The 16580-nt window shown below is 44.7% G+C and overlaps 1 protein-coding gene across 4 annotated transcripts in view; it reads right to left on the bottom strand.

Annotated features, from left to right (window-relative positions):
- The window catches only part of TMCC3 (transmembrane and coiled-coil domain family 3), a 314353-nt gene that overhangs the window by 76101 nt on the left and 221672 nt on the right, over window positions 1-16580 (bottom strand). Inside the window, exon 1 of one of the 4 annotated variants that reach the window (XM_030939343.1) lies at window positions 9664-9884. The exons of 2 other annotated variants lie outside the window; for them this stretch is intronic. In XM_030939343.1, coding sequence (XP_030795203.1) covers window positions 9664-9741 — 78 coding nt within the window. In that variant the 5' untranslated portion in view covers window positions 9742-9884. Of the gene's footprint in view, window positions 1-8309; window positions 8334-9663; window positions 9885-16580 lie in introns of those variants that run through there. One more of the 4 variants, XM_030939346.1, reaches the window with a different exon arrangement.

Here is a 16580-nt window from a genome sequence, read left to right on the forward strand (position 1 = left end):
GGGGTTTGGCCATGATGCTCAGGCTAGTCTCAAACTCCTGGGCTTAAGCAATCCACCCACCTTGGCTTCCCACAGGGCTGGGAATACAGACATGAGCCACCACACCCAGTGCTAATCTACTTCTTAATCTGGTGCTGGGAGGCCTCAAACTCAGAAAATATGTAGCTAGAATAGTGACACTGAAACTTTGAAGATAAATTTAAGTTTTAAGGAGATAACTGATTTAGAAATATCAAGCAAATAACAGTGTAGGTGGTATGAGGCTGTGTGTCGTAGATGTGGGAATGACTGAACTTTGGGAAACTGTGGTAGACCACGAAGGACTCAAAGTCAGAACAACAAATGCTGTAATGGGTTTCCCAACACCGCTTCTCATGGCTACTCACACAGCCGCTAAGTGAAAGAGCTGACATTCAAGCTTCGCTACAGAGTCCATTTCCTGATGCTTCACTCTGCTGCTCAAATCCAGAGGTAAGCTAAGACAGTGACATTGGGGGCAATGAGGAAAAGATAGATGATCAACATTTAAGAGGTAAACCATTGGGGCCAGGTGCGGTGGCTCATGCCTGTAATCCCAGCACTTTGGGAGGCCAAGGCAGGCAGAGCACCTGAGGGCAGGAGTTGGAGACCAGCCTGGTCAACATGGTGAGACCCTGTCTCTACTAAAAATACAAAAATTAGCTCGGCGTGGTGGTGCATGCCTGTAGTCCCAGCTACTCAGGAGGCTGAGGCAGGAGAATCACTTGAACCTGCGAGGCAGAGGTTGCAGTAAGCCAAGATTGTGCCACTGCACTCCAGCCTGGGCAACAGACCCAGATGCTGTCTCAAAAAAAAAAAAAGAAGTAAACCACTGGGTGCCTGGGTAGGGCTGAGGATTGAGGCAGCAGCTCAGGCATCTGGTTTGCTGACTGGCTGTATGGGAAAAGTATAATATTAACCAAGAATAGAAGGGCGGTCGAAAGAATGAATTTGATATACTGACTTTGAGATGCCTGTGGAACAACAGGTAGGTGGAAATATCTCGTAGGATATAGTAAAAGTCACATTTTACTCCCGGGCTAGGCTCTCAAATCGGCAGCGTAAGGCAGAAGTCAGATGGGCTTTTTCTAGGGGGACGCTTCACTGGGGATTGCACCAGACATGCTGTCTCTCCATGGGCCATCGGACTCAAGTCTGTCTTCCCCTAGTGTTGCAGCACATAATTGTTTCTCTGGTCAAGGACTACGTGAAGTTTTAGGCTTGGGTTTAGGGGTTGTGTCGTATTGTATGAAAATTTTACATACTGAAAACACTTGGTGCTAGAAGAGACTCTTAAGGTGAGACTCACAGAACGGAGAGCTTTGGAGACCGGGGCAGACTCGGGTTGAATTCTAAGTCAAATGTACATATGATGAGCTCCATGACTTACGCGTCCGGCATACTTTTTTCCCCAATATCCCACCCCAACAAGTAGAAGGTCAGGACATGGATGAACTCTTCATTTTGCAAAACTTTATACTGAAAAAATGAAGACACTAAGAGGGACCACAAAAAAAATATATATATTTTTAAGTAGCAACAATCCAGTGCAGCTAAGTAGTTTGATACATGAATTGTCACCTGTCTTTGCCCCAGTGCCCCCCCAAAAACCCATAAATAAATTCAGAACAAGAATGGCCTAACATCGTGTCATTCAAATTCACTTTTTAAACCTAGAAAAGTCACAAAAACTTAAATTTGTTCATATCTACTGAAAATAATTTTAAATTCTCATTCCATCCTTATAACTTAGCAATTAATTTTATATTTAAAACTTATTTAAAGCAATCCTTTTTAAAGACAGAAGATGGTATAATGGTTAGTCCCAATCAGTCTTATTAATTACATAATTTTACTGGTTACAGTCTGGCTGGTGTCATTTTCTCCTTCTGCAAATGGAATGGTCTGGAGTTAATGTCTAAATTCCCTTCCAGTTCTACCATGGTAAATCCTTGAGTCTAACTTTCCAACCCTCTGCCTTCATACCTTTAATCCCGTCAAGCCAGGGTTCCACAGGGAGTCCTGGTGTGGACACCGGGCTATGTTTTCTGCTTGCTTTAAACTGCCCCTTGTAATGTTTTTAGTTGGCACAGTCTTCTCGAATGCCTTTAAGACCCGAGGAAGATACAGGTTTACAATCAGCCATTTAAAATGTGGCTTCCTCAGGGGACCGGCACTAAATGGGATGCATTTCAGAAAGCAATCCTTGAAAAGATCTGGTCTCTGGAGAGAACTCAAAGTGTTGGAAATCACACCCACAGTCTCTGCTCAATTGCAGCTCCTGCAATGGCCAGACAACTACACCAGTGTTACATACTGTTACTATTATTCCTCTCCCATCTGAACATTAACTGAGCATTTAGCAGGTGCCGACACTCAACAGTGCTTTCTACGTACCACACCGTTTAATTCTCACAACAGTCCTCCAAGGGAAGTATTGTGACAACCCTTGTAAAAACCTAACTTTGGTACCATGCTGCAGGGTACACTATAGAAAGTCAAACTTGGCCGGGTGCAGTGGCTCATGCCTGTAATCCCAGCACTTTGGGAGGCCAAGATGGGTGAATCATGAGGTCAGAAGACTGAGACCATCCTGGCCAACATGTTGAAACCCCGTCTCTACTAAAATACAAAAAAATTAGCTGGGCGAGGGGGTGTGCACCTGTAGTCCCAGCTACTCAGCAGGCTGAGACAGGGGAATTGCACGAACCTGGGCAGCGGAGGTTGCAGTGAGCCAAGATTGCACCACTGCACTCCAGCCTAGCGACAGAGCATGACTACGTCTGGAAAAAAAAAACAAAAAACAAAGTCAACCGAGGCAGGTGACTCGCACCCTTAACCACTTCAGTGCACTCCCCCAAAGTGTGATGTTCTGCAGGGGACACAAGAAGGCATGGTTTAATATTACAGGGGACTTCACAGAAAGATCACTAGGTAGGTGACTGATGATATGGCTCAAAAGAAGGTGTGAACCTACAGGCCAGTCATGAGGATCTACTGAGGAGACACATGTTTGCAGGCATGTCTTGAACTCGATGGTCACAAGGAAGCACTACCTTCATCTTGCTATTCAACAGTCCATCCTCGGGAGACCAAACATCAGGTGAAAACACGGTTCTTTAACGATCTTAAATCATGAGCTTATTTGACAGCCTTTAAGACTTCAAACTACTAGCAAAATTCTCATATCCTAGGCATTATTAAAAGTTCATGAACTATCATTCTGTATCATTCACTCACATGTTCACTGGGAACATATGACTATGTGCAAAAGACTGGCAAGGTGTGTGTCATAAGAATTAGAGCACACAATTAGGGTAAGTGCCCAGCAGATGCTGTACACATCCATCTCCAGGCACCCAGCTAGTTTAGAAAGACTGGGCTGCTCTCCAGTGTTCGCCATGGAGGCAGACAGGGAAGCGGTGAAGAATCAAGCTCTGGAGGTGAGACAGATACAGGTTCAAACCCTAGCTCTACCATAGTTTCCTAATAGACAGAATATCTTAGAGAAATTATTAATCTATCTGGGCCTCAGTCTCCCCATCTGTAAAATGGAAAAGCAGGATATTGTAGAAGATCAAGGAGATGGTGTATTTGAAGTGCTTCATGTTACCTGGTGTACAGTAAGCACGCAGTACACATTAACTATTATTGTGACTGCATTCTTCCTTTCACTTATGTTCTTTTTATCTCCTTACAGAAGAATAATCCACAAATACACTATGGTTTCTTTCAGGCAGCACCCCTCCCAAGTCGACAGAAGCAGGTGGCCTATGCACAAATCATATATCCTGATGTTCCCTTTTGAAGGAATGAAAAGTCCTCATTCTGATTCATAGTACGGTGATTCATGGTTCTCTTCCTTTTCTCTTGCCACCCTCCTCCCCTCCACTGAAAACACGAAAACACAATTAAGAAACCGCAGGGCTGAAAGCTGCAAACTCTTCTAAGTCAAACTGTGGGCATTTTCCAAGTAGGACTAGGTTGATTTCTGACCTTAGCAGCAGCCCTGGAAATTCAGGCAGAGGGTCTGAAGCAAAACACACCCTGTGATCCAACTTGGTAGCAGCTGTCTTGGTGCTCTCTACAGCGGATGTGACAGGCGGGTGAGCTGGTGGTGGCTGGCAATTCCTTCTCCTTTAAAGAGAGAGCCTGCAACAAAGTACAACTCAAAAAACACACACCGCATCACTTTGCTCATCTTAAATGTAAGAAAAACCTGGCTTGAGACAGTGATCATTATTCAGTCTCTTTAACAAGCTCTTTAGAATAAAACAAAGCACTGGTGAAAATGATATCTGTGTACTACTCAGCTTACCACTTCACTGGGTCAGTGTCCTCTAGGACAGAGGTCAGTTTCCACTCCCCCTATTTCCTGCCCAGGGAGTAAGCATGTGATCATCAACTTATTACATCACTGCCCAACCAGTTCCACTGCTAGAAGGGCTACAGCATCCTCTTCTTCACTGCCTTTGGTCATTATTCATCATGTAATTGTAGATGGATTTCCAAACCACAGAATACTTGAAGATATACAACAGGTGGCACTCATGCTCGACACAAGTTTTACTTCAGATGTTAGAGATTTCTGCATGTATTATCATCATGTCCTCCTGTACAAGACAGGGGTATTGTCTGGAGCCACAAGTATAAATGAGATACACCCACCAGATACTAAGCTTCCAGAGAAACCAGACTGTTACATTTACCATTGTACTCCTGATGCCTAGATCAGCAACCAGCACACAGAAGGTGCTCAGTACGTATTTTTTGAATAAGTGAAGCATCTTGCTCTCAAAGTGCCAATGTCTATAGCTTATAAATACATGTAAGCATTAAACATATAAACAGTCAATGTGATGAGAAACATGACGCAAGGAGGCACAAAATGCTAGCAATGCTAGAAAAGTCTATATTTTTCATAAACTTAGCAGCCTTTGCATTTCCAAGCTCACAAACCCCTCTTTCATATAGTACAGGTCCCCGATTCAAAATGCTTGGAACCAGAAGTGTTTCAGATTTCAGATTCTGGAATTTGTTTTGTTTTGTTTTGGAGATGGAGTCTCGCTCTGTTGCCCAGGCTGGAGTGCAGTGGCACAATCTCGGCTCACTGTAACCTCTGCCTCCCAGGTTCAAGTGATTCTCCTGCCTCAGCCTCCCTAGTAGCTGGGATTACAGGCACCCGCCACTATGCCCAGCTAATTTTTTTGTATTTTTAGTAGAGACCGGATTTTACCATGTTGGCCAGGCTGGTCTCAAACTCCTGAACTCAAGTGATCCACCCACCTCGTTGGGATTACAGGCATGAGTCATTACGCCCGGCCTTGGAATCCTTGTATTATACTTACTGGTTGAGCATTCCAAATAGAAATATCTGAAACCAGAATGCTCCTGTAAGCATTTCCTTTGAGCATCATATTGACACTCAAAAAGTTTTGGATTTTGGAGCATTTTGGATGCTGGTTTTTGGACTGAGATGCTCAGCCTGTAGTAAAAGTGGTAACCATCTATTGATTTTTTATTGTGCACCTGGCATGGAGTTAAACATTTTATAGGCATTACTGAATATATTCCTCAGAACACTCCTATTATGTAGAAGTGGAAACTAAGGCTTCGAGTGATTACAGGATCCAAGATTGCACTGGTAGCAAACAGCACTGGTACAAGATCTGTATTCTGGGGACTATCTTGATGCAAATGGCTCTGTAGGGAAAATAATGTGGTCCTTGCATGCAGGATGGAACAGAAGTTGGTGAAGGTCATAAGTGACCAAGGTGGGAGATGATTGGGAGATATGGAAGAAACCAGTTCCAGAGAAATGTCCGAGAAAGGTGCAGTGGGTGCAGTGGTACTGCTAATAGGTTAGAGAGATGGGGGAGGGCAGGCACTCAAGATGACTAGCAGTTCTGATTAGTAGTGGCACCAACAAAATAGAAAAAAATTATTAACCTGACATACAGACAAATACAGCTTTTTCACCAAATGAGAGAACATAAATTTAAAAAAGAATTTTTTTAAATAGCTAATATTTGAGTGCACACACCATTTTTTGTTTTTTTTTTTTTAAACAAATACTTTCTTATTTAAGACATGATCACTCCCAGAAGAGTGGAGTATTAGCTCTTTCACAAATGGGAAACTGGAGGCTCAGAAAGGCTATTTAGGATCTTGCCCTAGTGATCACCCAGTCAAGAAGCTCGAAGAGCCAGAATACAACCCACATAGGTCCAGAGCCTCAGCTGTCCACCACTATACCCAAGTGGCTGGAGAGGGCATTTTAGAGCATTTAAAATGAAAACCAACTAAAAGAAAACCTAATTCACACGTCATTAATAAAACCCAGTTACTGTATAGAAAGCCAGTACTGTATAGAAAGCAGACAGCCTGTATTCTTAAAAAGATGATAGGCTTTAACTATCTAGGGCATGAAAAAAAAAGTAGGAGTCTAATTATGGATGCTCTTTCTTTTAAAGTAGAGAGATATGTGCATCAAGTTAACAAGCACCATTTCTGAGTTTTACAAGATGAAGTTTTAAAATGTGAATGATCCTGACTTGTCAGCTTAGCAACAATCACAGAATTCATTACTTACATTTCATTAAGTGGGGAGGGGTTATCTAGGTTAGTCCACTTGGCTATAAAAACAGATTTCTGCAATGTGGTAAGAGTACACTGCCTCATTATTATTCCAGTCTCAAAGGCTGAAATAAGCCCAGCAAGAGAGACCATGTAGTTTCCCTGTCATCTTAACAGGTTATCGATTTTGAATTTAAAAAATGACTATTCAGTTAGGAAGAACTTCATCTCATGGAGTCTTAGCCCACTCCTAGGCAGAAACTCCATATCCCTGAAAAATTAATCAATTCTTCCCATGAACCCCTAGTTCTCATTAGCATTTTTAGGGGAGCTAATTTACCAAATGAGTTCATAAAAGGGTTCTTTTTAAATCCTATACTAGTTTCCTCCCAAGGAGATGGTGACATCAAGAAATTACCACTTGATGTTTTCCTCTTGCATCACATACTTTCAGGGTGTCAGGGAAACATATCTTTACAGCTGCATCTAAGTGAGTTCCACAATACAGGAGCTACAATCATTTAAGGGGATGAATACTTTCTGCACAGTAAAATTGCTGTTTTCCCTTCATTACAACAGACTTATCGTAGCCTCAGGACAGACTTGAAATTACATCAACCCTGCTTGGAAAAGTTCTTATGAGTTTACAAAAATTTCGCCAGTTCTACATATTCCTCACTGTCTCAGCAATAAAAAACCTAAAAGCAGATAGTTGAGAAGTTTAAACTGGGACTTCAAGAAGTCCAGCATCACTGTAGCAGAAATTGTGATTATGGTCTGCTAAAGTTCTAGCCCTTCTCTGATTTCTTCTCTTCACTAGATCTGACTGGCCCAATGTGCTAATTTTGGATAATCAGCACATATAAGTCTAACTCAGTTTGAATACACAGCTTAATTAAAAATTGGGTATCTCCATGCTAACAATACAAGGCAGCAGGTACAGTAACATTGCCAGTAGAATTGTTTTATTTATTTAGAGACGGAGTCTAGCTCTGTCGCCCAGGCTGAGGCGATCTCAGTTCACCGCAACCTCTGCCTCCCAGGTTCAAGCAAGTCTTTGCCTCACCCTCCCGAGTAGCTGGGATTACAGGCGCCCACCACCACGCCCGGCTAATATTTGTATTTTCAGTAGAGATGGGGTTTCACCATCTTGGCCAGGCTGGTCTTGAACTCCTGACTCGGTGATCCACCCATCTCAGTCTCCCAAAGTTCTGGGATTACAGGCGTGGGCCACTGTCCCCCGCTGGTCAGCAGAATTTTAAAGAAAATCAAGAAATCTCCCTCATACAAGGTTTTGACTTTTTAACAGAAAAGACTGGTGTAGACAGGGAACAGTGGCAGATGTGGCAGAAACACACACAGTCTGCAGTTATGTTACACATTTCCTTACCACATTGCACCTAGGCAGTTGAGGCACAAACTTTATCACCACCATTTTACAGGTTATGAAGAGTGAGTTTTGTAAAGTTGCATGAGTTTTTTTCAAACCACTTAAATGAGTTGACAATGAGCCATCCATCCGGCTAAGATTACTAATCTTGTTTACACAAAGAAGATCACAGTTGTGACAAGAAAAAACAAGCTTTCACATTTTTTTCAAGTCCTCAACATAAACTTTACAGAATCCTCTCAATTACAAATGCATTTGAAAATGATCTCCTTTTCCTCACAGTTCTGTTAACTAGTATTACAGTTATCTAAGAAGAAACGTCTACCTGTGGGAAAGCACAGATCTTCAATGTTTATTCCAAATGGAGTTTCTGGTTATTTTCATAGCAAACTGTTAGGAAACTTTTAAAGAAAGTGCAAAAATAAGAGAATTAGGGGATTGAAATGAGAGCACGAGGTATTATTCCACCGAATAGATTCAATCTGTAAAAACTCAAATCATTCTTTCAAAATGATTAACAGATGCTAAAGGAAAAAGGGAAAGTGGGCAATAAACCAGGGACTCATTGCTTCACTTCTGGGGCAATCGATTACTACTTCAAATTATGAGTGAAGACCCAAATCCTGCACAAAGGGCAGCGACATAACCCCGTCACTGTTGCTACTATTTCCATCGATCTCGGAGGTGGTAGGCCAGAATCTGAGCCCGGCTCTACCTCCGTGAACTTTACACAGAGGCTGGCACCCAAATCCCCAGTTCTCGGACAAGCGAGTAAGTAGTTGGCGGAGCAAAGAACAACTCCAGGTGCCTTCTGCCAGAACAGATGCCAGCGTGGAGGAGGTGCTTTGTTAAATGGCACTTCAATCAGCCGTGGGGAGAACGGGTTACAGAGCCTCACATCCAGCCTCGACGATTCAACAGCCCGGGAGGGCAAAGGTATTCACCGGGGAGGGCGAAGGATTCCTCTCCCAGGAGAGACCCGCGCTCGGGCTGCGGCCTCCGTCTTTATTTTGAAGCCCTACAGGGCTCGTCTCTGCTGCAGGCTCAGAATGAGCTATTTTCACCCACAGCCAAAATCAGCAACAGCAAATTACACTGCAAACAATGGCGAGGGCGCCTGCTCGGCTTGGCTCGAAACTCCGGCAAGGCAGCGCAAAGATTCTGACTTTTCACTTGGGCAGAGCCCGTCCGCCGCCTCCCCGCGATCCGGCTGCGCACCGCGCTAGGGCTCCGGCCACACGCCCCAAGGATCGGCAGACGGGGTGGCTGCCGGGACATTCGGCGGGGAGGGCACCGTCACACCCGGGGCGAGACCCCGGAGACCCGGACACGCGTGGCCGCGGGTGGCGGGATTCCCTCGCGGCGCGGCGGGCGCTCCCTGGCGGGGAGGGAGGCGGAGCGCGGGCCGTCGGGGAACCAGGCGTCCCGCACAGAGCGCGGGGACCTGGGCGCCGCGAGGGGCAGGTGGACCTGGGGTCCAGGAACCGCAGCCCGGGCTCCGACGCCTCCCCTCCGCCCACCCTTGCAGTTCGGAGGATCTGGGAGGTACGGACCTCCGGCGGCAACGGAGGCCGGCGGCGAAACGCAGGGGGCGCGTGGGTTAGCGCGGAGCCGCCGCCCCAGCCCGCCTCGTCCCCGGGCCCGCGCGCACACGCCGCCCCCCAGCCCGCGGCGCTCACCCGACTTTTGCAGCGGTGGTGCCGGCCGGGGTCCGAGTAGGTCCGGTCCACGGTGAGCGCCGTGTCGCTGCCCGGCATCTCTGCGCTCCGGCCGGGAACTTTCTCGTCTCCTGGGGCTGCCGCGCCGCGAGCTGCCGGCCGTGCTAGGGCTCACCCCGGGAGCCGCGGGCGAGGGGGCGGCGCGGCTGCTGCAGCTGTTGCCTCTGGTGCCGACACCCGCGCGGCCGCCCTGCGCCGCCGCCGCGGGGTGGGGGAGGCGGGGCAGGAGGCGAGAGTCTCCTCCCCCTTCCCTTCTCCCCGCCTCCCCCGCGCCCCGCAGCCGCCGGGACCCCCCCACCCACCCGCGACCCGGCGGGCAATGTCTTCGCCTATCCTCGCCTCCCTCCCTGGCTGAAACTTGATTCCACCCCCTCCCACACAGCCCTCTTTCTCCCCAAAAGATGAGCGACGTCCACACTACACTATCTGTTGACTTATTTTGTATATAAAAGGTGGCTGTTACCGCAAGAAGTTGACACTTGCCTTAGATGCCTCTTTTTATGTTATTCTTCATTCAACAGGCACTTATTGGGCAGCTGTCATGTACCAGACCCTGGACTAGAGACCAGAGATTTAAAATAAGAAATGAAATAAAATAAAAGACTCCCCCCGCACCACAATTGCCCTGAGCATAGAGCATACTTCCACTTAAACTAAGATCCTACTGTGTTGTGTATTTTAATGTTGCATCTCTGGCTCACCTTTATGTTTGAAGCTACTTGGAAATCAGGATATCTTTTCATTTTAGTATTCCCCATTCCCAGTGATCAGTCCCTGCCCACAAGGAATTTGGAGTCTCGTAGAGGAAGGACCACTGGTGAACAATTTAAGTATCAGTAACCCCAAACAAAATTCAGAACACCTGTGCTGGCTCTGTAGGGTGTACAGTGGGAGACTGGGCTGAAATATTTAAAGTGCAGCTGTTCCAGAGAGGACCTAGAGCCCAATGTGACCAGCCCAGAGGAAGGGAAGGATTTGCCCCGCCCTTCACAGGGTTCAAGGGGGAGGGTAGAGCAGGCTGAAGAAAACTTTGGAGTGCCCAAAATCAGAGGTACATTTGGGAAAACCTCAAGTTTTGAGGAGTGTCCTCAGGAACAGGAAGACATGATGGAAAAGAAGGCAGAGACCATGCAGGATCTTTGTTCAAGGGTAAGAAGTTCAACCTTATTCTGTGGGAACTAGGCAGCTGCTGGAGGTTCCTGAACAGGCAAATGACAGCATGAGAATGGAAGTTTAAGGAGAAGGTATATCTGACATCAGGGTGAAGCAGCGATTAAAGATGGGCAAAACACACTGGCTAGAAGGCCACTGTAAAGACAGAACAGCCTAATTATCCTTCAGAAGGAGACTAGGTAAATAAATGATGGTACATCATCCAATAGAATATTCGGTAACTGGAATAGAAGTGAGGCAGCCCTCTATGAATAGCTTTGGAAGCATATCTAACGTACATGGTTAAGTGGAAAAAAAGCAATGTGCAGGATAATATATATGGCATTCCACTATTTATGTAAAAACAATATATGTTATGTGCTTCTACATACATGACATATATCTGCGAGGATAAACAAGAAACTAGGGAAATAGACAAGAAATTGATGCCAAGAGAAGGGAACCAGGTAGCTAGAAGGCAGAGATAGGAGAGAGATCTATTTTTCACTGTGTATACTTTTGAAACTTGAATGTTTACACTGTGGGCATATATTAACTATTCAAAAAGTAAAATTTTTTTAAAAATGTTTTTTAGAGATAGGGTATCTGTTGCCCAGGCTGGGGTGCAGTGGCACAATCATAGCTCACTGCAGCCTCAAATTCTTGGGCTCTAGGGAGACTCCCATTTCAGTTTCCCAAGTAGCTAGAACTACAGGTGTGCGCCACCATTTCTGGCTAATTTTAAAAATATATTTTTGTACAGGCAGGGTTAAAACTAACTTAAGAAGAAATTGAAAGTCCCATGTAGTCCTTAAGCCATTCAAAAAATTAAATCAACACTTTTAAAATACCCACCTACTGCTACCCCAACACACAACCATACCAGGCCCAGAGAGTTTTTCGGGTAAGTTCTTTGAAAGAAGAGAAGAGAAGTATCAAACGTTGAGGGTGTGTGTGTGTGTGTGTGTGTGTGTGTGTGTGTATGTGTGTTGGAGCGAGATTTTAGCTAGGGTGGCTAGAGAAGTCCTCCGTGATAAGGTGATCTTTGAGCAGAGACTTGGGAAGTGAGGAAGCCAGAAGTATAGACATCTGAAAATTTCCAACAAATGGAAAGTCAAGGGCCCTGAACATTTTGGGAGTGTTCAAGAAAGAGCAAGGAGGCCAGTGTTCACTGGAAGGAGATGAGGTCAGAGATATTTCAGAGGGCCAGATCATATAGGGACTTTCAGTTCATTTTAAGAACTTTAATTTTGAGGAATATGGGAAGATTTGGAAATTTTTGAGCAAAGGAGTGGCATGATCTACCTTTTCACTTGGATTAAAAAAAAAAATTGATCCGTACCTCACAGCATAAACAAAAACCAACACCAGAGAGAGGAAAAAGAAAGAAAGAAAAAATTAGCTGGACACGGTGGCTTGCACCTGTAATCCCAGCTGTTCAGGAGGCTGAAGCAAGAGGATCACTTGAGCCCAGGAATTCAGCCTGGGCAACAGTGAGACCTGTCTAAAAAAAATTAAAAATTAAAAAACAAACAAACAAAAAATCTGGCCAGGAATGGTGGCTTACGCCTGTAATCCCAACACTTTGGGAGGCCGAGGCCAGCAGATCACCTGAGGTCGGAAGTTCGAGACCAGTCTGGCCAACATGGAGAAACCCCGTCTCGACTAAAAATACAAAATTAGCAGGGTGTGGTGGCACATGCCTGTAATCACAGCTACTTGGGAGGCTAAGGCAGGAGAATCCGTTGAACTCAGGGGGTGGAGGTTGCGGTGAGCTGAGATCACGCCATTGTACTCCAGCCTAGGCAACAAGAACAAAACTCTGTCTCAAAATAAAATAAAATAAAAATAAAATAAAAAACCAGATTAAAGACTTAAAGGAGAAAAAACACAACTTAAAATTGTCAGAAGAAAATGAAAGCATATCATTATTATCATCTCAAGTAAAAAATAAACAGGACACAACAAGCATAAACCACAAAGGTTTGACAATTAAAAATTTAAACTTCTGCTTATGAAAATAAACAATAAAGTGAAAAAATAAGCCACAGACTGAGCTCCAGCTAAAAAAAAAAAAAAATCAATATGGACAAATTTCACCAACAATACTGAGAAACATAAAAAGCAAGCCATAAAAAATTACTTGCAGTGAGATTCATGTAGGCTGTGTGATAGCTCATGTCTATAATCCCAGCACTTCAGGAGGCTGAGATGGGAGGATCACTTGAGCCCAGGAGTTTGAGACCAGCCTGGGCAATATAGTGAGACCTTGTCTCCAAAAAAAAAAAAAAAAAAAAAAATTCATGTAAAGTTTTTCTTTGGTTGTTTTTGTTTGTTTATTTGTTTTTGGTTTTGAGACAGAGTCTCACTCTGTTGCCTAGGCTGGAGTGCAGTGGCATGATCACAGTTCACTGCAACCTCTGGCTCCCGAGTTAAAGTGATTCTCATGCCTCGGCCTCCTGAGTATCTGGATTACAGGTGTGCGCCACCATGCCCGGCTAATTTTTGTATTTTTAGTAGACATGGGGTTTCACCATGTTGGCCAGGCTGGTCTTGAACTCCTGGCCTCAAGTGATCTACCTGCCTCAGCCTCCCAAAGTGCTGAATTGCAGGTGTGAACCACCATGCCCAGTCTTCCTGTAAAGTTTAAGAAAAGCAAGAGCATACTAAACACAAATTTCAGGACAGTATCTCTGGTGGGGAGATGAAGAAGGCTTCAATAGAAGAGGGGTACACAATTATAAATATATAATGCTCTTTAACAAATGACTGTTGGTACACTGGATGTACATTCATTCATACATATACACAATAGTTCAGAATAATTTAAAATTTTAAAGGTAACAAAGACTCAAAGGAACGGATATGGTGATATCCTTAATTCTGGAATTGAAATCACCAGTTAGGGGTACCTTCTCAAATAAATAAACATAATAGCACTTTATGTGTGAATAAACTCAGAGAGGCCCTGACAAACCAGGGTTGGGCTTTGCTTGGGGGTACCTACGGGCATCTACTTTCCATTTCTATTACTGTCTTGATGTTTCTTAGAATTCCATCCTGGAATGCTGACCCTCAATGAGAAGGATAAATTAAAACTTTATTAGGCTCATTTAAATTTCAATTAACAACGGATGTTCTTTTTTAGATCATTTAAATTTATTTCATAAGCTAGTTGCCCAAAAGCTGCTCTGCTGGGCACTCATACAAAATTATTTTTTTAAAATATACAAATTAAATAACACAAGAGCAAGCTCCCCAGAACAGAAAGAAAACAATCAGTGCTGATCGCCATCTGGTTCTCCTTTTGGGAGGCAGAACCCAAGGGGAAAACAGACCACATCCCCTCCTTTGGACGCAATGCCAATGCCTAGGGTTTTGTCAGCCCTGGAGAGAGAGGGAGAGCGCAGGTGCAAATTCCTCCTGTCAATGTAAGAATTCAGTGCCTTTCATACCTCCAAGAGCCTCTCTTTGCAGAAAGTAATGGAAAATATAACACTGTTAAAATAACAAATGCAGTCAGAACAATAAGAAATACAAAGGTTCTTACCTAAGGTGTGAAATAAGAATTTACTTGCAAAGTGTAAGGAAGGAGCACAACAAGGCAGCAGATGCTAAAAGCACCAAAGAAGAGACCAGGTCATTTGAGCTGTAATAGTTTAAAATTTGGAGTGATGGTGAAAGGCCTATGAAAAGAGATGGGATTACACTTGATTTTGTAGTGCGTGTTTGTTGTTTCAGCCTGCCCAGCATCCCACCTCTTATTCTGAAGACAGCACCTAGGTTTTCTTTGGGGACCTATCCTACTCCTACTTTTAATCCAAATGGTTTAGATGAGGCAGACCATTTCCATCCTTGGATCCAGAGAGAGGCATGTCATCCAGCCTTGGCCAATCAGAGTCACTGTGGCTTGTGCAGGGATAGGCATGTGAGCTAATCAGAGCCGATGAGAGTCATCCCTAGACTTTTGCCAGAACTGCTGGGAAAGCCTATGCCCTTCCAGTGGGCATTGCTAAGCTAGTGCAATGCAAGCCTGATGCTGTAGTGGACATCCTTCCACCATCTAAAGACAGCCTCCCTGGGAAAGCAGAGCCATGAAACGGAGAAAGACTTCTTACTAAATCTTTAGAGCACTAGATCCAGCATTTTCCATTTGCTATAGCTACATGACAAATCACCTTAAAATGCTTTGGCTTGGCCAGGTGCAGTGGCTCACGCCAGCAATCCCAGCACTTTGAGAGGCCGAGGCAGGTGGATCACCTGAGGTCAGGAGTTCGAGACCAGCCTGACCAACATGGTGAAACCCCATCTCTACTAAAAATACAAAAATTAGCTGGTGGGCACCTGTAATCCCAGCTACTCAGGAGGCCAAGGCAGGAGAATTGCTTGAACCCGGGAGGTAGAGGTTGCAGTGAGCCAAGATCATGCCACTGCACTCTAGCCTGGGTGAGAGTGAGACTCCATCTCAAAAAAAAAAAAAAAAAAAAATTGTATTGGCTTACAACAATAACTGCCGCTCATTAGCTCATGATTCTGCAATCTGGGCAGGTCTCCAAAGGAGATGAGGTGTCTTTTCTCTGTTCCATGTGGCACTGGGTGAGGCTAGTGTATCCAAGATGGCTTCATTCACATGTGTGACATTATGATACATATATATATACACATATTGGTTTTCATTCATGGTTCCTGGCTCATAATTACCAATGCCCCTCTAATAGTCTGTTGTCATGATTTTGGGGCACTTTAGATCCCAGAAGCCAGCCTTAGAAGCCTTATCCTGCCCTTGTTCCACCTGCTCTTTTCTCTCCCAAAGAAAGGAAACTTCCTCCGCCTTTCTGTCATGCAGCTGGCCATGAAGAAATTCTCTGACCTACCTTGTCTGACTGTAGGACATAAGGCTCATTTCAGAAGGGGTCCTGCCCCATACCCTGGAGGAAAGAATGCTGTGCAGAGAAGCCAAGAAGAATCTGAACACACAGGCCTTGCTGGATCTTGCCAGTCTCTCAGTATTAGATCATATACCCTTTTGTCCAGTCACATTTCTACATGGTTGTCAATCATGCCTATCCAGTGACATCTCCATAAAAGGCCCAAGAAGAGAGGGTTCAGGGGGCTTCTGGATAGCTGGACATCTATGGAGGGTGGTGTACTCAGGGAGGACACAGAAGCCCTGAGCTCCTTCCCCTACCTCGTCCCATGCATTTCTTCATCTGTGTCCTTTCTGATATCCTTTATACTAAACCGGTAAATGTAAAACACAAGATTCCCTGAGTTCTGTGAGCTGCTCTAGCAAATTAGTCAAACCCAAAATAGGGGTCATGGGAACCCCAACATGAAGCCGGTCTGCCAGAAGTTCTGAAGGCCTGGGCTAGTGACTGGCATCTGAAGGGCAGTCTAGGGGACTCAGCCTTCCATCTGTGGGGTCTGACGCTATCTCCAGGTAGACCTGGAGGACACCAGGTGGTGTCCAGAACTGATTCTTACTTGGTGTGTGGGGAAACCCCTCTCCCACATTTGGTCACAGAAGTCTTCTGTGTTGATTGTTTTTGTGGTGTGAGAACAGAGGAAAAACATAGTTTGAGTTGATTTTTCTACAAACAATGTGTCAGCACCTATAAGACTTAGGGTGGCTGGAATGGTGGGAGCTGGCCGGGCCTCTGACTTTATTTTCATATGTTTATAGCTTTTTAAAAACTTTTTTTTCCCCTTTTAGAGACAGGATCTTA

This window comes from Rhinopithecus roxellana, chromosome 10 (genome assembly GCF_007565055.1).
Source record: "Rhinopithecus roxellana isolate Shanxi Qingling chromosome 10, ASM756505v1, whole genome shotgun sequence".
In the NCBI taxonomy this organism is placed as follows: Eukaryota; Metazoa; Chordata; class Mammalia; order Primates; family Cercopithecidae; genus Rhinopithecus; species Rhinopithecus roxellana.